Source organism: Dreissena polymorpha, chromosome 10 (genome assembly GCF_020536995.1).
Source record: "Dreissena polymorpha isolate Duluth1 chromosome 10, UMN_Dpol_1.0, whole genome shotgun sequence".
Classification (NCBI taxonomy): domain Eukaryota; kingdom Metazoa; phylum Mollusca; class Bivalvia; order Myida; family Dreissenidae; genus Dreissena; species Dreissena polymorpha.
The window spans coordinates 87248459-87270952 of NC_068364.1; the positions used below are offsets into that span (position 1 = coordinate 87248459).

The 22494-nt window shown below is 35.6% G+C and overlaps 4 protein-coding genes across 5 annotated transcripts in view; 1 reads left to right on the top strand and 3 right to left on the bottom strand.

Annotated features, from left to right (window-relative positions):
* Positions 1 to 22494, bottom strand: part of LOC127847565 (trehalase-like) — a 230371-nt gene that overhangs the window by 204288 nt on the left and 3589 nt on the right. The gene's annotated exons all lie outside the window — the stretch shown is intronic.
* LOC127847573 (RING-box protein 2-like) overlaps positions 1 to 22494 on the bottom strand; it is a 223944-nt gene that overhangs the window by 186581 nt on the left and 14869 nt on the right. The gene's annotated exons all lie outside the window — the stretch shown is intronic.
* LOC127849305 (uncharacterized) overlaps positions 1 to 22494 on the top strand; it is a 228175-nt gene that overhangs the window by 99465 nt on the left and 106216 nt on the right. The gene's annotated exons all lie outside the window — the stretch shown is intronic.
* Positions 1 to 22494, bottom strand: part of LOC127849306 (trehalase-like) — a 64834-nt gene that overhangs the window by 38822 nt on the left and 3518 nt on the right. The window contains exons 4-12 of the mRNA XM_052382025.1: positions 18021 to 18108; positions 16823 to 16923; positions 15938 to 16030; positions 15518 to 15757; positions 6608 to 6867; positions 6199 to 6292; positions 5271 to 5466; positions 4618 to 4671; positions 4188 to 4239 (exon numbers count right to left, since the gene is read on the bottom strand). Coding sequence (XP_052237985.1) covers positions 4188 to 4239; positions 4618 to 4671; positions 5271 to 5466; positions 6199 to 6292; positions 6608 to 6867; positions 15518 to 15757; positions 15938 to 16030; positions 16823 to 16923; positions 18021 to 18108 — 1178 coding nt within the window. The remainder of the gene's footprint in view (positions 1 to 4187; positions 4240 to 4617; positions 4672 to 5270; positions 5467 to 6198; positions 6293 to 6607; positions 6868 to 15517; positions 15758 to 15937; positions 16031 to 16822; positions 16924 to 18020; positions 18109 to 22494) is intronic.

The following is a 22494-nucleotide window of genomic DNA, read 5'->3' on the forward strand; positions in this document are numbered from 1 at the left end:
CATAACCCTTACAGCGGCCGAGCGCAGATATCTGCACTTGGCCGCTAAAAAGAAAAATCTTTGCGCATTAATTTAATTCAAATCTCATTATCATATTAATTAGCCTAGGACAGTAGATGACCCCTGAATTTGGGGTCATTAGGTCAAAGGTCAAGGTAACTGTCACAATAGGTGAACATCAAGGCCCTGTTTTGTGGGGCATATGTCTCCGACCCAGGAACTCTTGTTTATATAGTGCCCTGAATATCATGAAAATATTGTAATTTTCAGAAATTTACCAATGTGTGTACTGCGAGACAGCATTCACTAGTGCAGTCCCCTGTGCGCGTCATTTGAGGAAAATGCATGGTGGTGATAAACTTACATCCAATGATATGCAAGTGCTGGACTAGTGGCTTCGAGAAAATGATCAAACATATCTTAAAAAGTATTCAAAACATTTAAATCTCACAACCATTAACACAAAGCTGCGCAGTAGTTCAAATGTTGAACATAATAAAAGTGACATTTTACAAAGTTCCTGTGAAAAGCAATTAAAAAGTGCAATATTACAGAAGAAGAACATAGAAAATACTGATGAAAAGGAGTACAATCGTGAGGTGTCTAACTATACTAGTAATAACCGAAGTCACATGAAGACACACATGAGGATACAAACAGGAGAGAGATTTTACAAGTGTGAGGTGTGTGGTTATGAATGTTACCATACTGGCAATTTGAAGACACACATGAGGATACATACAGGAGAGAAACCATATAAGTGTGAGGTGTGTAGTTATGAATGTAACAATTATGGCAATTTGAAGACACACATGAGGAAACATTCAGGAGAGAAACCATATAAGTGTGAGGTGTGTTATTATGAATGTAACAATTATGGCAATTTGAAGACACACATGAGGAAACATACAGGAGAGAAACCATATAAGTGTGAGGTGTGTAATTATGAATGTATCCATATTGGCAACTTAAAGACACACATGAGGATACATACCGGAGAGAAACCATATAAGTGTGAGATGTGTAGTTATGAATGTAGCCGGAGTGGTATGTTGAAGACACACAGGAGGATACATACAGTAGAGAAGCCATATAAGTGTGAGGTGTGTGGTTGTGAATGTAAGCGGAGTGATTCCTTGAAGAGACACATGAGAATACATACAGGAGAGAGACTGTACAAGTGTGAGATGTGTGTTTGTGAATGTCACCAGAGTGGTGATTTGAAGTCACACATGAGGATACATACAGGAGAGAAACCATATAAGTGTGGGATGTGTAGTTATGAATGTAACCAGAGTGGTACCTTGAAGAGACACATGAGGATACACACAAGAGTGGGCCTGCACAAGTGTGTTCCTTGAAGATACTCATGATAATACATACAGGAGGAAGACTGTTCAAGTGTGATGTGTGTGGTTATGCATTAAACCGGAGTTGTCACTTGAAGAAACACATGAGGATATATACAGGAGAGAGACTGTACAATTGTGAGGTGTGTGGTTGTGAATTTAACCATATTGGTTCATTGAAGACACACATGAGGATACATACAGGAGAGAGACCGTACAAGTGTGAGGTGTGTGGGTATGCATGCAACTCGAAAGGTAATTTGAATAAACACACACTGGCACAAACAGGAGAGATATTTCCAGTGTGAGGTGTTGTTGTGCATGAATCCGGAGTGGTTACTTGGAAGACACACATGAGGATACATACAGGAGAAAGACACTCTCCTTGGGTTAAAACTTGCCTGTTCTGGAGCTTTTTTGTAGTAATTGTATCGTATGTATAAAATTATTGTGAAAACTTGAAAAATCTATGAGACCATAAGGCACAGAGGTTTGTTTTTTCTGTGCCAAGTTTGTTCAAAACATGCTAATGGGGTCAAAATTGGCAACGTCCTGGGTGCAACCTGTGTACCTTTTATTTATCTTGAATGCTTAAAATATCACTGAAAGCGCAAGGCACAGAGGTTAGATTTTTTGCAATAAACATGGCATGATGGTCCTGTACCGATTTTGTACCACTCGTGTCCCAGGGTCAAAACTGGCCTTGCGGCGTGGTTACTTGTTTCCCGTATATGTATATTGTGAAAGCTTTCAAAACCTTCTCCTCTAAAACAGAAGTGCCAATAAGAAGAACCGTAACCCTACACTTACTAAGATGAGAGTTATTGCTCCTTTTTTATTAGTATGATGTCCGTCTGTCACAAACTTTTCAGAAATATATCTCAGAAACTATATAAGATTGAAAAATGAAACTAAATTGGTTTATAGACATCAATGAGGAGAAGTGCCATGCACAAGAACCTTTACCCTACATACGAAAAAAAATTGGCTACGAAAATTTTGGGTAATAAAAAATGTCGGTACAAAATGTTTTGGTACGAAACAAATTTGGTACTATTTTTTATAATTAGGAAAGATGGGGTACCCTAAAGTTTCATTTGAAAATCGGTGTACGGTGAAGTATACTTCAAAGAACCCGGGGTACGCGGAAGTAGTACCCGGGCGAACGTGACAAATTCAGCTGTATTATATGTTTTTGATTCTTGAAATATTTGGTGTTTTGTTTTTTAGTTTTGAGTCTTACCTTACCCTGAGTTGGAGGATGAATGTGTGCATGTTCGAATATCTGCATAACAGGTTTGCCATATCTTCCAACTTTACCCCCCAACATTTTGACATTCAGGCATACAGCCATTGTGTACACACCGTCGTACTGACCTGTTTACCAACGCGAAAGTAATTGTGGGAAGCACTTCTTTTACGAGTGAAAAGTAAAAGCGAAAGTAGGTCAGGTAATCGTGCTTCTGATAATCGCTATATCAGTCTGTATAGAGATTCAAAATCACATTTAAACGTAATTAAATAACATTTCTTTAAACAACATTCCGTTTTAAACACACAATATAAACGATTTTTCTTTCATTATTAACATTTTCATTCCTTCTCAGAACTTCTTTGGCGGAAGCATAATTCCCCAAACCAGGCAAACGTTATGCGTCTTAGTATAGAGGTGACAATAACGTAGTGACGTCACCATCTACCGGTATGTATAGAATGGGCATACAGCATTAGAATTTCCAATTGTTTAATTTTTTCGCATATTTTAACAGTCCGGAAGTTAGCGATACCTACCCGAATGGGAAACAACTCTTATTCGACTTAGTTGCGAAAATCCAGAATGCCAAACTGCTTTTGCTTGTCTGCTGACGTTTCGTCACTAGATTGCATCATTTCAATGACGTTTGTGTCTGGGCATTTTGAAACGTAGTTGAATTTATATAGCCTAATTATGATGTTGTTGTGTGTCAATGATGGATTATTAAGATTAAATGTTAGAAAAAGTGTTAGAATATATACATCGATTAAAACCGGTGATATGGCACGTGCAGACTTTAATAACGCAACACTCTTCTGTGCAGGCTAACTATAAACTAATTCATCTGTAAAGATCGGACGCTTTGACACTTGTGGTAAGTATGCTTCATAGTTTTGCATGTGGAAATTGTGAAACGCGATATAATTGTAATTTTATTTTCGTCACTCGCTGTGATTTTTTTCACCAGGCAAAACATCAATATAAAGTCAAAGTAAATATGGCTCGTATGATTATTCAGGAGCCGTGTAAGCCTTTCTGAGACGAGTCGGTCAAATTCAAGTTCACACTGACGCTAATATAGTATTCTATTTAGCATACGATATTTATTTACATATCTTTTGTGAGGCAGTCAAAATATAACCTTATAATTGTTAAAAGAAATAGCAAAAACAGATTAAAGTAACTGAATTGAACCTTGCGGAGTAATATCAAAATTATTTGTGATCTATCGCCACGCGATATAGTCCTCAACAACAAAAAAATTAACTTACATAATGAGCACCCCTATGACAAGCATGATACTACTAAGTGATTTTATAAAAAAAAAAACTCTGGGTGTCATGTAAACTTGTGCTTTACGTGCCTACAAGCCTTTACACGGCTACTTCGTGTTCAGAGCTGACTAGTATACCATGTAAACCTTTGTGCAACTTGCAAGATAAATTCAAATACACAAAGGCACTAACATAGTATTATCTATATTATCGCGTGAATAATTCCATACAGTGCAAAGGCGATTGATGACGTCATTATCCACATCGCCGAGTTCGTTGCGTGGTCAGCGTGATAGGTCAGTTGTTTACCGTAGCGCGTGAGCAGGTCAAGTACCACCCCGTTCGTCCAGCCGAACCCTTCCTGGATGGGAAACAAATTTTAATACAAGTGCAAGCAGGCTTTGGGCGTTAAACGTGTTTATATGAACAACATTTCTGTATCGGAAATTGTAGTTTTACAACCATTTACAAATTTAAAGCAGTGCAACTGTGTGTAAAATGTTGGCAATATAAAGTTATTACACAAACAGGTGTTATATATATATTCATATCTCGGACGTTCACTGAAAATAGTATTACATACATCGTCTACATATTTTACATGTGCATCGCTGATTTTCCGTTTTATATGCTGCACTTAAACGATAACCATACCGCCAGTGCAATGAAGGATGTATCTCACTGACAGCATTCTATATTTCACAACTAAGAATGAAGCAAACCGTGTGCCTGTTTATACCTGGACGTCGTATTCACCACCGCTTCCCCGCGATCCATAGTCTGTCACAACGTACTGTAATCATATCACAACGTACTGTAATCATATCACAACGTACTGTAATCATATCACAACGTACTGTAATCATATCACAACGTACTCTAATCATATCACAACGTACTCTAATCATATTACAACGTACTCTAATCATATCACAACGTACTGTAATCATATCACAACGTACTGTAATCATATCACAGCGTACTGTAATCATATCACAACGTACTGTAATCATATCACAACGTACTGTAATCATATCACAACGTACTGTAATCATATCACAACGTACTGTAAACATAAACTAGATCATTTTTATGGATCTGAGACAATATTTTTTATTAAGTACAATATTTGTATACATTTTAATACATCCCCATATACAAACAGGTTATTTGAATTAAATCTGTTTTCGTGTTCTAAATTACATCCTTCATAAAACATAGTAAGAGGAATTATAATACTTTTTTCGTAAGTATGTTTCAGAAATAGTGCAAGCTCGTAGTATAAATCCATACTATAGTTGTATACTGCAAAACAATAGTTTCAATTGTTATAAAAATGTATAATTTTAACTTCAATGATTTAAAGGCTTAGCCGATATAGACGACACTTACTTTTTCAAACATTTTTTTCTTTCGCTGCCAGCCGACGTAGTTGCTCTTCACCCATTGGTCAGCCAGATTCAACGCAGTTTCCCGACTTTTGTCGTTGATGCGTTCTAGTGCGGTTATGACGGCGTCTATAAGCGGGGGCCACGCGTTGGGAAAGTCCCATTGCTGCCCGGTGTTCACCAGAGATGTCGGAACGCCGCTTTCAAAGTTCACCAAATCGTGGCCCTTTCATAGAATAAATGCGGTCGACATAAAACTCATATTTTTGAGTAAGTCATACATTGACGCATCACGCTGAAAGCATATGCAATTTTGACACATTTCTGTGAAGGCACTTTTTTGCACGATACAATATTAAATAATAGTTTGCGTCAGCTTCCTTATAATTTCAAGGATTCGCATGTTATACATTCCATGGCAAGTGGGTAAACCTCTCTTACGGGATTACTGTTTTAAGGTAGCCATGTGCATGGACAGCCAACTACTAAGGCAAAAGGTGAAGCCGGAACTTGCAAGTCTGCGGGAGAAGCTGTAAAGACAAGCTGAGGCATAAGACCACCCATGCCATCCTTGCCTACGGACTCAAAGCGTAGCAGCGTTAGAGAAGAAGAAGAAGGGGGAGAAGAAGAGGAAGAAATAGAAGAAATTAGGAATTTCTAAAAACAGTTTTTTACATTCGTGGTAGGCGGAAAGTGAAGCAATTATGGACGACACAGTCTGATCCGGGACTTTACGCTCGTCAATCGTCGTCAATTGTTAATTTACTAACAATATTACCAACCAACACACGCGTTACATGCAATTTACCTTAAAGTAGTTCAAAACGTTCTCCAAGCCTTTGTTGGTTTCAAAACAGCCAGTGAAAAGCGGAAATAAATTAGACGGGTAAAATGATTGCCTCTGGTGTCGACCTTTTATCGAAACGTCAAACCATTGACCAGCCTGAGAATTCCAGAACACTTCCGACATCTTGCGCATGCGTGCGGAGCGTTTACTTGCATACTCCGCAGACTTGTTATGGTTTCCTAAATGAAATGTAATGTGAAAAATACACCAACCTGCTAGTGAGTATGCAAAATGAGTACAATCGGTGCATACAACACAAACACATTTTTGCCAAAAGTGTGATTTATGTTTTAATGTTACCCTTTTTATTTATGTTTTACTAGTACCCGTTTATGCAGAAAAACACGATTCGAGAAGACCGACATTCTAAATAGGCATTTTTATGCTCAGTTTTATTGTTCGGAATTTAAAATGTTCTTTACGTGGTAGGGTTATGCGGTAGATGCGCCGTGTATACATTTAACCGTTACATATTCTGTATGAATAATGATTACCTAACATAGCAAATAACCCTTCTAGTATATGTTCATTCCAGCACAAAACGCTGTTAAGATCCACCGGAACTACGTCAGTCGTGTCGATATACGTCAGCCACATGGTCTTATTGAAAGTCTCGTTGTAACTCGACGAGAACCAGCGTGACGAGAAATCCCAGCCCGACTCGGCTGCAGACGCCAGATTTGTGTAGACTTCCGGTGGCGCTCTGTCGGAAGCACGTCGCGCAGTCTCTTTGTCTTCTCGATACGATTCCGGCCTGTATATGTAAAACTGTTTATAATGTGTATAGATACATTATCGTTTTATCATACAGGGGACCGTTTCAATAAGCTCTCGTAAGTATGTTACGACTCGTAAACCAGTTGCGATTATCGCAACTTGCCATTTTGCGTTTCAATAAACTTTCGCAACTTACGATATCGTAGAATTCTCTCGTAAGTCTACGAGACGTAAGAAGCAGTCGTAGTTACGTCGAAAACAAAATGGACACCGCGTATGTTGTGCATTTAGACGCCGAATAAGAAGCTTTTGGCTCCGTCTTTTTATCGACGACAATACAGAGGAAGTAAACATGTTGTTTTTTATCCCTTGATTACTTTCTGCAAAATATTTAACGTTGGAATCAATATGTCAGTTACTGCCCTTTGTTTATATTCGATAAGGATGTATTAATCAAAATAAATTGCAATTTATCATACGTGAAAACCCTATGTGTTTATTATGTGTGTGATTCAATTATATTGTTCAACAGCAGTTGAAGTATATGCGCTTTCCGCCGCTCGAATTATTGTGCAATGATTAATTTTGCTGTAAGCTTTTATCCATTGCAATTTGCATGTGATTTCGGAAGTTTTTTTGTTCGGATAAGTACTCGATGGAGCCTTGTTTTTTATTGGTAAATGTTTGTTATCAACGCTATACAACTCGTTACAATCTATTCCTTTTCTTTGTATTATGTTTATTTAATATTCTGTCAGAACGATACATGCATTGCTAAATTATGTTGGATTGTAAAATGTGCCCAGTTAGGCAACTGTTAGCCTACATGTGTATCAAACCTTCAACCACAAAACACCAAAGTGATGATCATCATGAAATAACAAATCAGTTACTGAGTTATCAAAATATCTTGTTGTTCTTGAACACACATACACAACAGTAACATATTATAGTATTTTCATTACATTAGAAGACTAGTATTATTCACTTTTTCATATTGTACTACACCAACAGGTACTCATCACTGACATCAGTTAAAGATTTTTGGCCAAAGGAAACATCTATTCCAAGCTGGCAGATCTTCATGGAATCAGCAGATCATCTTTAGTTATTTGACATGCCTTCACGAGTTCAATCAGCAAACATATGATTGGTAAATGTCTTTATTTCTATAATCAATTACTCAATCATGATTTTAAACTGACTTACTGTTGTAGAAAAAATGTTATTTATTTAAAAACATCATGTCTTACATATAGGATCTGGCACGAGTTGTCATATCATACCATATTTCATTAAACGAGTTAAGGAATTTTGTAAGAAAACAGGCCTTTGGCGAGCTTACTAATGAATTTCCTGGACGAGTTAAATAAAATATGGTACATGAATGATATGACAACGAGTGTGAGATCTTTTTTTATCACATGCTTTTAAATGAGCAAATTAAATAAATATTAACGCAAACATAATGATAAATCCCAAATGTTGTTTACATTTTGTGGCATCAATTGACGTTGCAACGTCATTTTGGTGAAATAACAAAATGCGATTGGTCAATAAACGAAAACGAAGCCAATGAAAACGCTTAAAAAGTATATTACACATGTGTAACAGTGTATAGCATGTGATAAAATCTCATATAGATTTTGGGTCAAATAATTAAAGTTAAAATTATTTTTCATTTTACAGGGATGGTACACTCATAATTTATTTACTTTTCATCTTTTTTTATTCCTCATTTGTTTTTTTTATTTGATACATAAACTATATGTGAATAAAAAATCAATAGATGATGAAAACTTGAGCACAGTAAATAAATTAAAATTTAAACACAGTTAATCAAATCATGTATATAAATGCTTTATCATGTACTGTTAATTTTAAACACATGATACATTCCATAGGTTTCCAGTCCGTGTACAACAACAAACTTGCATGAAGGTTGGATTCTGCCACAAGGCCCGGGAGCAGTGGATGGGACTCTCATACCCATAATACTGAATACGTTATATTACACACATGCAGTTGAACACAGCGGGAACTCTTGAAGAAAAAAATTTGTATTTTTTATTCGAACTTAAATGTAAAATATATATTTAATTTTAGCTCGACTATACCTTGAATGATAAGCTGTGTATAAAATTATGGTAAACATGCAACATCCTTATATCACTGTTTCTATTACATATTTTCATTAAAAGCACTTATGTATTCAGGGTCATTAATATGTCATTGTGAGGTCACTGACCAAGTTGCTTATCTCTGACCTACATTTAGCTTAATAATGCCCCTTTTGTACTTAAAATGTTCCACTTAAATTGTGTGTACAGCTACTCCATACTATATTTTCCACAGATAATCCTTCACATATGTCGTCAGATTTTTTTTAAATCATATAAATAATATTTCTTTGGGTCATTGTTATAACCACTACAAATATTTACTGTTGTTGCGAATAAAGTTGTTAAAACTGTTTAAACTCGATGTTGTGTTAGTGAATCTTTAAGAGAAAAAGCTTCTTGAATAATGTCACTTTAGCTTCTTACTTCACAATCTTTTTGTTCAACATGTAATTAAATACACTTTAAATTATAAAGTGGATTGCAATACAGAGAACGCAGAAGAAGCGCTTACATTTGTACTTAAAAAGAAATTTAAGAATGATGTTTGAAGTTGTCAGCATTTTCATGGTGAACATTTTGATTGTATGGCCCCAATGGAAAAAATAATTTGTTACTAATTTAAATTTTAGCAAACACCTAATAATGCTTTTAAGAATGAGTTATTTTGTTTCTAAAGTAAAAATATGTCCTAACCTAGAAAAGATACACTTTAAACATTTTATAAATTAAAAAGATGTACTTAAAACTCCACTGTCTAAGAAAAAGTGGATTATTTAAAAAAAAGAAAAAGAAAAATACACTTTCGAATTTAAAGAACATGAAAAAAGGCTTCATCTGTTTCTAATTAATTAATGCAATAAAGTGTACTCTTTAGAAAATGCAGAGATTCGCTTAAACAAGTGCAGATAAAATGCAATTTTTTAAGTGCATTTTGGTAAAAAGCACATTTCATTTTCAGAAGGGTTACTGCTGATGCAGATATTAGAAACAATGATATGACACAATTTGAGATTCCAGTATTTCTTCATTATTCTAGGAACACACTGTTATGTGAAGTTGGAATAAGACATCAATTTGAAAATAAACAGTGTTTTTTCAACACTGCAGTACATGCAGTTTAACCTGTTATTAATTTGTACAAAATATAAGTAAAATAGACACTATTGCATATATAATTGTATCATTTTAATTGATTTCACTGGGTGTTTAATTTGATTTTTCTTAAATCCTAAAAAAATGAAACCCTGTGGATGTGTGCCTGCACACAGTTTAAAAATACAATGAAAATAATAAAAATACCATCACTGTTAAACATTAGAAAAGTACAAATAATACAAAAGTATACACAGTATTTAACAAAAATACATTCAGAGCATGAAATGAATTTGCATATGCAAGTATCTATTTTACTTATAATTTTGTCAAATAAATAAACACAATAGGAAAAAAGCACATTATAATTGTTGAAAATATGTTATATTCCAACTTCACATAGTGTCACTGTGTATAATTTAACATTACAGTTTTATATTGAACTGGATGGGTAGCTATATTTTGAAATAATAGTAATACAAAATGCATTTTGTCAACCATAAGTAAACCATTTTAGGACTACTGCTCATAAATAGGCGTTGGTACATGTATGTATATGAAAATGTAATTAATGCAAATTTAATACACTTGTGTGTACTTTTTCAGTTTTGTTTATTCCAAAAAGTTAATTAAATTATTTGAAAATATACTTAAAACACAATTAAAATGCACTTATGGTTACCTACTTATTTTCTGATGAAGTGCATTTTTCACAAGAAGAAATAATTTTTTTAATACACAAAAATGAATGTATGCAGGAAACATGCAGGAAAAACAAGAAATGTGTTTTTCGGAAACACTATGTCACCTTCTGCGCCACTTTTATGCTCCCCCCAAAATTTTTGGGGGGAGCATATAGTCGCCACTTCGTCTGTCCGTCCGTCCGTGTACAATTTTTGTCCGGGCTATTTCTCAGCAACTAATGACCGGAATTCAATGAAACTTTATGGGAAGCTTCACTACCAAGAGGAGATGTGCATATTATCAGCGGGTTCTGGTCGGATGATTTTTCACAGAGTTATGGCCCTTTGAAATTTTACATTAACTGTACATATAGTGCAATTCTTGTCCGGGCTATTTCTCAGCAACTAATGACCGGAATTCAATGAAACTTTATGGGAAGCTTCACTACCAAAAGGAGATGTGCATATTATCAGCGGGTTCTGGTCGGATGATTTTTCACAGAGTTATGGCCCTTTGAAATTTTACATTAACTGTACATATAGTGCAATTCTTGTCCGGGCTATTTCTCAGCAACTAATGACCGGAATTCAATGAAACTTTATGGGAAGCTTCACTACCAAAAGGAGATGTGCATATTATCAGCGGGTTCTAGTCGGATGATTTTTCACAGAGTTATGGCCCTTTGAAATTTTATATATAAATATTCTTGTCCCCCCAACTACTGTGCCCTCAAGACGTTTCCTTTTATCTGAATATATAGTGCAATATTGTGACAAAAAAAACCTTTGGGGAGCATCACCCGTCTCCGACGGTTTCTTGTTTTTACCTTTGACCTTGAAGGATGACCTTGACCGTTCACCACTCAAAATGTGCAGCTCCATGAGAAACACATGCATGCCGAATATGAAGTTGCTATCTTCAATATTGCAAAAGTTATGGCAAAATGTTAAAGTTGGAGCAAACAAACCAACAGACAGACAGACCAACCGACAGAAAGGGCAAAAACAATATGCCCCCCACTATAGTGGTGGGGGACATAAAAATTATGTTAAAAGTATATTATTTTTCTGCATGTCAAGTTTATTTACATGATCATTAAACACAGACAAATATGGTGCAAATACCCTACATTTCATTTGTCAAGACCTTTTTTTGTTGGAGTTTAAAAGGCAACATAGTGACTGTAATTTAGGAACAGTTACTGAGGCTTGATTGGTCATTTACGGCTCGGGTACTACTTACATGTACCGCTGGTATTCTTAAGTATACTTACATGTACCCCGGGTACGGTAAATATACTAAAACATACCCGGGAATTTTAACGCTAAATCGGTAGTTGTCTGCTATTTTTTTTATAAATTATGTTCACATTCATGTCAAATTTTCTGTACAATGGCCTCTATATTATCAAAACTCTTACTCAAAAAGCATGTTGATACAGTTTGTTTTTAAAGATTAGTTTGTTGAAGATAAGCAATATCGTTTTAGGGTAATCGGTGACCCGGGGTACATTTAAGTATACTTAAGAGTACCCAAGGTACATGTAAGAAGTAACCGAGCCGACAATGTCCAATCAAGCGTTACTGAGAGAGTTGGATGTGCATGGAGATAAACCATGTTTTATGAAGCAAAAAAATGAGTAACACATATTGTAACTGTTTTAATATGTAACTACATGTATTACAGAATCATCAATGATAATATGCACTTTTGAATAAATTAAAGCTTGTCAGATTTTGTTTAAGGTCACAGTGACCTTAGACCTTGTTACCCAAAAATGGGTGTGGCATGTAGAACTCATCAAGGTACATCTACATATGAAGTTAAAAAGTTGCAGGTGGAAGCACTTTGATTTTGCTCTTGATTTTAGAGCAAAATGTCAAAGTTTTAGCACGATGCGGAAGGCAGACGGCGGGCGACAAGCTGGCTATGACAATACCTTGGGTAAAAAGGTTGCCCTGGAATATTACATAATTATAGTGTCTGTCTAGCTACTTTTATCAGAAGGTCCCACTTTGATCCCCACTGGCAATGAGGGAGGGTCCTCAAGATCATCTCTGAAGACACAAAGTATTGGTTCTACTCGGGAAATAGACTCCAGTGTCTTGATAAGCATCATACTTTTTCAGGAATCAAGCTTTAATACAAAGAGTTAAATAAACTGCTGCGCCATGAGCGCATGATACGCCCGTCGTTCGCCAATGAAGTAGTAAGGTAATAAATAACCCTTTGAATCATTTTTTTACTTCAGTTTATTTAATGAAATCACGAAATTTTGACGAACAAAGTCGCATAACTCTGGAACGACAATTCAGAATTCCGTCAAAAATGAAAGGGGATCAGGGTTTATGAATATTAAGATTGTGTTAAAATTTGAAAAAAATCCATCGAAGGATATTTGAGCTACGGTAGGACATTCAATGAAATCACGAAATTTTGACGAACAAAGTCCCATAACTCTGGAACGACAATTCAGAATTCCGTCAAAAACGAAAGGGGATCAGGGTTTATCAATATTAAGATTGTGTTGAAATTTGAAAAAAATCCATCGAAGGATATTTGAGCTACAGTAGGACATTCAATGAAATCACGAAATTTTGACGAACAAAGTCCCATAACTCTGGAACGACAATTCAGAATTCCGTCAAAAACGAAAGGGGATCAGGGTTTATCAATATTAAGATTGTGTTAAAATTTGAAGAAAATCTGTCAAAGGATATTTGACGTAGCGTACGACATTAACAGACGGACGGACGGACGGACGGACGGACAGACGGACGGACGGACAGACGGACGGACAGACGGACGCGGGGTATACCATAATACGTCCCGTCATAGACGGGCGTATAATAAATATTTATATGTGAAAGTGTATGATATTAATGTGAAAATACTGAGCAAAAGCCGGGGATTGAATCCACGACCTCCAGAGTGGTAGTCAGACACTAACCGCGTCGCTAAAGAGCTAGCCCAACAGCCTTAGTGACCTTATTTCACTACACTCCTCCCCCTTTTAATGTTTCAAGGCCCAGACACGCTCGCTACAGCATGTCTTGCATCTGCATGGCCCTCCCAGAAACCATTAAACAGCTCAGACCCAGTCCCGCATTCACAGTTCGTTTTTTGTCTCGTCGCCATTAATGTGAAAATACTGAGCTCAAGCCGGGCATAGAACCCACGACCTCCAGAGTGGTAGTCATACACTTTAACCGCGTCGCTAAAGAGTTAGCCCAACAGCAAGGCTGTTGGAAGTGACCTTATTTCACTACAATATGTTAGTAAAATAAACACTGCACAATTATTTATTTTACCTGTATACAAGTACCATTCCAATCTTGGAAGATAGTGAACTACTTTAAAAGCACCATAACTATGAAACACTTATATAAGGAATATCGCAGTGTTCCACAGAAATGATGCTGTTGATAATTCAGCATGATGATTAGACATTTCTAAATTCCATTTCCACTAACGTCAACGACGTTAGTAACAATTCCAGTGAGTTCATGGACTTTGCACACAGTGAAAAACAACACTATTCCACTGTAACACGGTACAAAAGATTGATTTATGCAATAAATCGTCTATTGATCCCGTGTGAGCCATCTCGCTCTCTGTTCAATGTTTGTTATATGTGCTTTTTCTCAAATATTCGCAACACATTACGAAAACAACACGGTGTAAACACCCTACCGGATGTTGACAGTTTGAATATAACCCCAAAGAAAACCGAATGTACAATAAAGAAATCGTAGATTGCGAGAGCGATTTACGAGGACATTTACGAGGGGGTTATTGAAACGGTTTACGAGAATCGTAAATCCAATCGCAACTACCCGAGTTACGATATCGTTATATTTACGATACGATATCTTATTGAAACGGTCCCCAGGTATACAACGTTCGTTTTGTATATGTTTTTTTGTTTGTTTGCAAACACCTTTTATCTGCGTTTGCCAGTATAATATAAAATAATTGCAAATATCTATGGCACTATTCTGAAAGCCGTTGTATTGCAACATCTATTAAAGGGATTTTTTCACGGTTTGGTAAATTGACAAAATTGAAAAAAGTTATTTCAGATTCGCAAATTTTCGTTATAGTTATGATATTTGTGAGGAAACAGTATTACTAAACATTTACCATTGTCCAATATAGCCATTATATGTATCTTTTGACGATTTGAAAACCTGAAAATTATAAAGCGTTGCAACGCGAAACGATTGAATATTTGGAGAGTTTTGTTGTTGTCGTTTGAATTTACGAAACTACGAAGATTGCTTATATAAGCTATAAAATACTTAACTTGTGTATACCGGCGGAATAGACGAGAGGGCTAATGCGTTTTTACTTCAGACTAACTCCGGGACTCCAAGGGTCACTGGTTCGAGCCCTGGTACCGGCTACTTCTTTTCCTTTTTTTAATTTTATTCTTGATTTTTTACTGGAGCTTTTAAGATCCATTGCTTACATTTATCAATATAAAGCATTTAATGACAAACTTAAAAATATGCCAAAATCTGTGAAAAGGCCCCTTTAAACTGACTCACTTCTTAGTCTGTAGAACTCTTAACTCCAGTCCAAATTCTAAACCGCAAGCGAAAAAGCTAATATATAGGACATATTTTTTCATCTGAATGTAGATCTAAAATCTTTAACAATAAAAACAATCTTAAATCTATTGTAGTTAGGCATACCATACAATGATAATCTAAATTAGCAACAATGAAAGTTAAGTTTCCCGAAATATCAATTAGCGAAGTATTGTAAGATGTAGGGCAACGATACCTTGGTTCATCTATAGGTGTCGCGTAACGATTCAACGTTACTGATTTTCCTCCATATTGAAAATCCACGGTTCTATTAGTATTCCAAAAAAGGTACTCCTTTTCTATGATGTCAATGTTACTTCGGATAAACTCGGTGTCATTCGTAGCATGCAGGTACAGCTGCACCATGGGAATGAAGAATGGTGGCTGTGATCGCTTCGTGTAGTACATCCTACTGCCATTAGGTATCATGCCATATCTGTTAAAGAGAAAGCACGTACATATTCAGCTTTTAATTTTCATCAATCATTTTTTACACGTTTGATTAACAAATTGTGCTTATTGATAAAATATCAGTGATACTTTGTGAAAGACATCGTGTTTGCTCAAATACCTTACTATCAATCACAAATACAAACAATGAAATAATAGGCAAAACCTTGTTATGAAAGAAAGAAAATTTTGCAGCATTCCTTTAACGGTATGGGTCATCTCACAGGATAGCAAACCCTTAACCACCCAGAACGAGTCCCTGGAAAATTACATAAAGAACATATGCATCTTAAGCAAGTATAGTGCAAGTGAATTATAAATTTATTATATCCAGCTACAAGCGATCGTACAACAACCAATCGTGTTATGTTCTAACTTAATCATATTGACGTAGGCCTATTGAGCTAACGTTTATTCTATCGCTTGTTTTAAAACGCGATATATTTCAATTTAACGTCAAACAAAGAGTAGTAAACAACAACAAAAACACAGCTGAACTGCAAAACCAACGTTTTAGTTTTCAATCTTTGATATATTTCTACGCCGTTTACATAATTAACGAGGATAGCCTATCATAATAAAAAGAATATGTCAGTATAAAATAACGAGGAAGTACATGCATATCATATTGGAGAACATTGAAGTGCTTGACAAGCCTGGTGCTGATAAGTTTCTTAGCCTCGCATGATCAGATTCATTTTTTATCGAAAACTCACCAACTATTCGTTATATATGCATTCAAATGTTCTATTATATATTAAACTTTTCTGTATAAGGTAGTATGTACATGTTAGACATATACTGAAGATTTACCAGTAATAGGTATGTACGTATCTTCTACATACATATACATGTATAGGCTTTATTTAGTAATAGGTAACCAGTAGCATGTCCCTCGTCTCATCTCATCTGAATCGTCTATATACACATCTTCTAGAGGTTATATAGTGATGGGTAAGTTATAAGTTTCTCTGAATCTTCTATAGACACGTTAAAATGTCTCTTTGAATATTTTTTATACACATCTAAACGTTATATAATAAATGGTAACCAGTAATAGGTCTCCCTGAATCTTCCTCCGGGTACGATGAAGGGATGTTCCATGTAGATGAGGGAGTATCTTTCCGGGTGATCCTTAACGTTCCGCTTAATCTGAAAGAAAAATCGCGATGCATCGACTATCTCCGGACACCGTAAGATAGATGCAATAAATCGTTTGCTGATCCAAAGTGCTGCAAGAGGCACCGCGAACATCTACAAATCGCTTGAATGATTGTATATAAATTTTTGAAGCGCAAGAACCTCTACGAGATATCAATATACCATATATTATTGATGAGAACTTTTTTTGCAAGACATCAAATAACAGCAAATAGATGTACATAACCAATGAACAATCGAGTGGTGTCCATTAAACAACGAAAATGTGTCCAGTCAATCTCGACGCACGTTGCTTTAGATCATTCCGGAATATTATAGAAGCTTTGTAAGACGCAAAAACCTAGCAAACTACAAAGTATGGGTTTTAGACTTAGCTAGGTGCAAACTCTTGATGGATTTAGAAAAGTACTTTCTTCGCGTTATTGCCAATAATTCGACATTATCCGTATGGACAAATAACGTCGACATTATGAAGACGTTTGCGTCCGTCTATATGATAAAATCAATAGAGGCATAACATTAATCTCGAACTGTGACCGTACAGTGAATCAATATAGGTTTCGTATATCGAATTGCATGGATTCTATTCAGCTTTTGCATATATATTTAATTTATATATATATATATATATATATATATATATATATATATATATATATATATATATATATATATATCTATATATATATATATATATATATATATATATATATATATATATATATATATATATATACTACGTGTTTACCTAATGTTTAATTATTTTTGTAATAAATCTAAATCTGAAATTGTATTATTATGTATTAATTTTAGTGTAATTTTAGCGTACTTAAATGTGATAACAATACAATTTGCTAAATAAGTGAGTGATGCAAAATTTAAATTATGTAAGTATTGTATTCGAAATACGCTGAGTGCAATGCTTGCTTTTATCTGAGCTGATTTACAAGTGTGAGACACATGCATTGAACCCAATCAATAGTCTGTTGTCGAACACAAATAGGTCGTAGTAAAATGGCATCATATAGGCCCAAGAAAGAAATGCATTCATGGTATATGAGCGTTGTTTTAATCACGAATATACTCACCTTCCTACCTAAATGTTTCCACATACTGCACATATCCTTGCCGAACTGTCTGTATACAGGGTCTCGCACAAAACGGAGAAATGCTGGGCTGAAAAACATTATCATGTTTAAAGTGTACATAGTGTATAATTGTTCATTGATAATTGTATGAGGGAATTAATTAAATAGAAATGTAGTTTATTAATAAACAATGGAACGTCAATATGAATGTTTTTATGATATTCTTTATATTATTCGTTTTGATATGCTCTCGTGTTTTTTTTAACTTCTTTGTATCAAAATAATCAAGTGTTTGTTGTTAACTGGTAAATGAACGACGATTTGAGGATTGCTATGCCCGCGTAGTTTATAGCCGGCCACAAGAACGACACACATCGAGCTACATGTGTAGTTCCTTAGGTCTGGGAGGGATAATTAAGGCTGGATTTTGCCATTTTGAAAATATTAAATAGTACAAAAATATACAAGCCACGGTCAGTATTGAAGAACTATCAGAACTATATACTAGCCACAGTCCACATTGAAGAACTCTCAAAACGATATACTAGACACAGTCCACATTGAAGAACTCTCAGAACAATATGCTATACACAGGCCACATTGAATAACTCTCAGAACTATATACTAGACACAGTCCACATTGAATAACTCTCAGAACGATATACTAGACACAGTCCATATTGGAGAACTCTCAGGACTATAAACTAGACACAGTCCACATTGGGGAACTCTCAGAACTTAATACAAGCCGCAGTCCAAATTGGAGAACTCTCAGAACTATATACTAGACACAGTCCATATTGAAGAACTCTCAGAACTATATACTAGACACAGTTCATATTGGAGAACTCTCAGTACTATATACTAGACACAGTCCATATTGGAGAATTCCCAGAACTATATACTAGACACAGTCCATATTGGAGAACTCTCAATACTATATACTAGACACAGTCAATATTGGAGAATTCTCAGAACTATATACTAGCCACAGTCCACATTGGAGAACTCTCAGAACTATATACAAGACACAGTCCATATTGGAGAACTCTCAGAACTATATACAAGACACAGTCCACATTGGAGAACTCTCAGAACGATATACTAGACACAGTCCATATTTGAGAACTCTCAGAACTATATACTAGAAACAGTCCACATTGGAGAACTCTCAGAACTATATACTAGCCACAGTCCACATTAGAAAACTCTCAGAACTACATACTAGATAAAGTCCACTTTGGACACTCGCAGAACTAAACACGTATAGCAGACACAGTCCATATTGAAGAACTCTCAGAACTATATACTATACACAGTCCATATTGGAGAACTCGCAGAACTATACACGTATACTAGAGACAGTCCATATTGAAGTACTCTCATAACTATATACTAGACACAGTCCACATTGGAGAACTCTCATAGCTACATGTATATACAAAACACAGTCCTCATTGGAGAACTCTCAGAACTATACATGTATATTAGACACAGTCTATATTGAAGAACTCTCATAACTATATACTAGACACAGTCCATATTGAAAAACTCTTAGTATTATATACTAGATAATGTCCATATTGAAGAACTCTCATAACTATATGCTAGACACAGTCCACATTGAAGAACTCTTAGTATTATTTACTAGATAATGTCCATATTGAAGAACTCTCATAACTATATACTAGACACAGTCCGCATTGGAGAACTCTCAGAACTATATACAAGCATCTGTTCATATTGAAGAACTCTCAGAACTATATACTAGACACAGTTCATATTGGTGAACTCCCAGAACTCTATACGAGCCTCAGTCCATATTGAAGAACTCCCAGAACTATATACTAGACACAGTTCATATTGTAGAACTTCCAGAACAATATACTAGCCACATTCCACATTGGAGAACTCTCAGAAATATATACTAGACACAGTCCGTACTAAAGAACTCTCAGAAATATATACTAGCCACAGTCCACATTGGAGTTCTCTCAGAAATATATACTAGCCACAGTCCACATTGGAGAACTCTCAGAAATATATACTAGCCACAGTCGACATTAGAGAACTCTCATAACTATATACTAGACACAGTTAATATTGGAGAACTCTCAGAACTATATACTAGACACAGTCCACATTGGGGAACTCTCATAACTATATACTAGACACAGTTCATATTGGAGAACTCCCAGAACTATATACTAGACACAGTCCACATTGGGGAACTCTCAGAACTATATGCTAGACAAAGTTCATATTGGAGAACTCTCAGAACTATATACTAGACACAGTCCACATTGGAAAACTCTCAGAACTAAATACTAGACACAGTCCACATTGGAGAACTCTCAAAACTATATACTAGGCACAGTCCACATTGGGGAACTCTCAGAACTATATACTAGACACAGTCCACATTGGGGAACTCTCAGAACTATATACTAGGCACAGTCCACATTGGGGAACTCTCAGAACTATATACTAGACACAGTCCACATTGGGGAACTCTCAGAACTATATACTAGACACAGTCCACATTGGGGAACTCTCAGAACGATACATGTCTACTAGACACAATCCATATTGACGAACGCTCATAACTATATAATAAACACAGTCTATATTGGAGAACTCTCAGAACTATATATGTATACTAGAAACAGTCCATATTGAAGAACTCTCAGAACTATATAGTAGACACAGTTCATATTGGATAATTCTCAGGATTATAAACTAGTCGCTGTCCATATTGGAGAACTCTCAGAACTATATACAAGCCACAGTCCACATTGGAGAACTCTCAGAACTATATACTAGACACAGTCCACATTGGGGAACTCTCAGAACTACTGTATACGTGTCTACTAGACACAATCCAATTGAAGAACGCTCATAACTATATACTAACCACAGTCCATATGGGAGAACTCTCAGAACTATATACTAGAAAAGTCCATATTGGAGAACTCGCAGAGCTATATACTAGACAAAGTCCATATTGGAGAACTTTCAGAACTATATACTAACCACAGTCCATATTGGAGAACTCTCAGAACTATATACTAGAAATGTCCGTATTGGAGAACTCTCATAACTATATACAGGACAAATTCCATATTGGAGAACTTTCAGAACTATATACAAGACACAGTTCATATTGGAGTACTCTCAGAACTATATACGAGCCTCAGTCCATATTGAAGAACTCTCAGAACTATATAATAGACACAGTCCGTATTGGAGAACTCTCAGAACTATTTCATAAACACAGTCCATATTGGAGAAATCTCAGAACTATATTCAAGTCACAGCCCATATTGGAAAAATCTCAGGACTATATACAAGCCACAGTCCATACTGGAGGACTATATAATAGACACAGTCCATATTGGAGAACTCTCAGAACTATTTCATAAACACAGTCCATATTGGAGAAATCTCAGAACTATATACTAGACACAGTCCATATTGAAGAACTCACAGAACTATTTAATAGACACAGTCAATATTGGAGAACTCTCATAACTTTTTTATAGACACGTCCATATTGATGAACTCTCAGAACTATATACTAGACACAGTCCATATTGGAGAACTCTCATGTGTATTTAATAAACACAGTCCATATTGGAGAACTCAAAGAACTATACAAACTACAGTCCATATTGGATAACTCTCAGCACTATATACTAGACACAGTCCACATTGGAGAACTCTAAGAACTATATACAAGTCACAGCCCATATTGGAGAACTCTCAGAAGTATATACAAACCACAGTCCATATTGGAGAACTCTCAGAATTATATAATAGATAATGTCCATGTTGAAGAACTCTCAGTACTACATACTAGACACAGTCCACATTGGAGAACTCTCAGAACTATATACTAGACACAGTCCATATTGGAGAACTCTCAGAACTAAATACAAAGCACAGTCCATATTGGAGAACTCTCAAAATTATATACTAGATAATGTCCATGTTGAAGAACTCTCAGCACTATATACTAGACACAGTCGACAATGGAGAACTCTCAGAACTATATACTAGACACAGTCCACAATGGAGAACTCTCAGAACTATATACTAGACACAGTCCACAATGGAGAACTCTCAGAACTATATACTAGACACAGTCCACATTGGGGAACTCTCAGAACTACTGTATACATGTCTACTAGACACAATCCATATTGAAGAACGCTCATAACTATATACTAACCACAGTCCATATTGGAGAACTCTGAGAACTATACACTAGAAATGTCCATATTGGAGAACTCGCAGAGCTATATACTAGACATAGTCCATATTGGAGAACTGTCAGAACTATATACTAACCAAAGTCCATATTGGAGAACTCTCATAACTATATACTAGAAATGTCCATATTTTAGAACTCTCAGAACTATCTACAGGACAAATTCCATATAAGAGAACTTTCAGAACTATATACAAGACACAG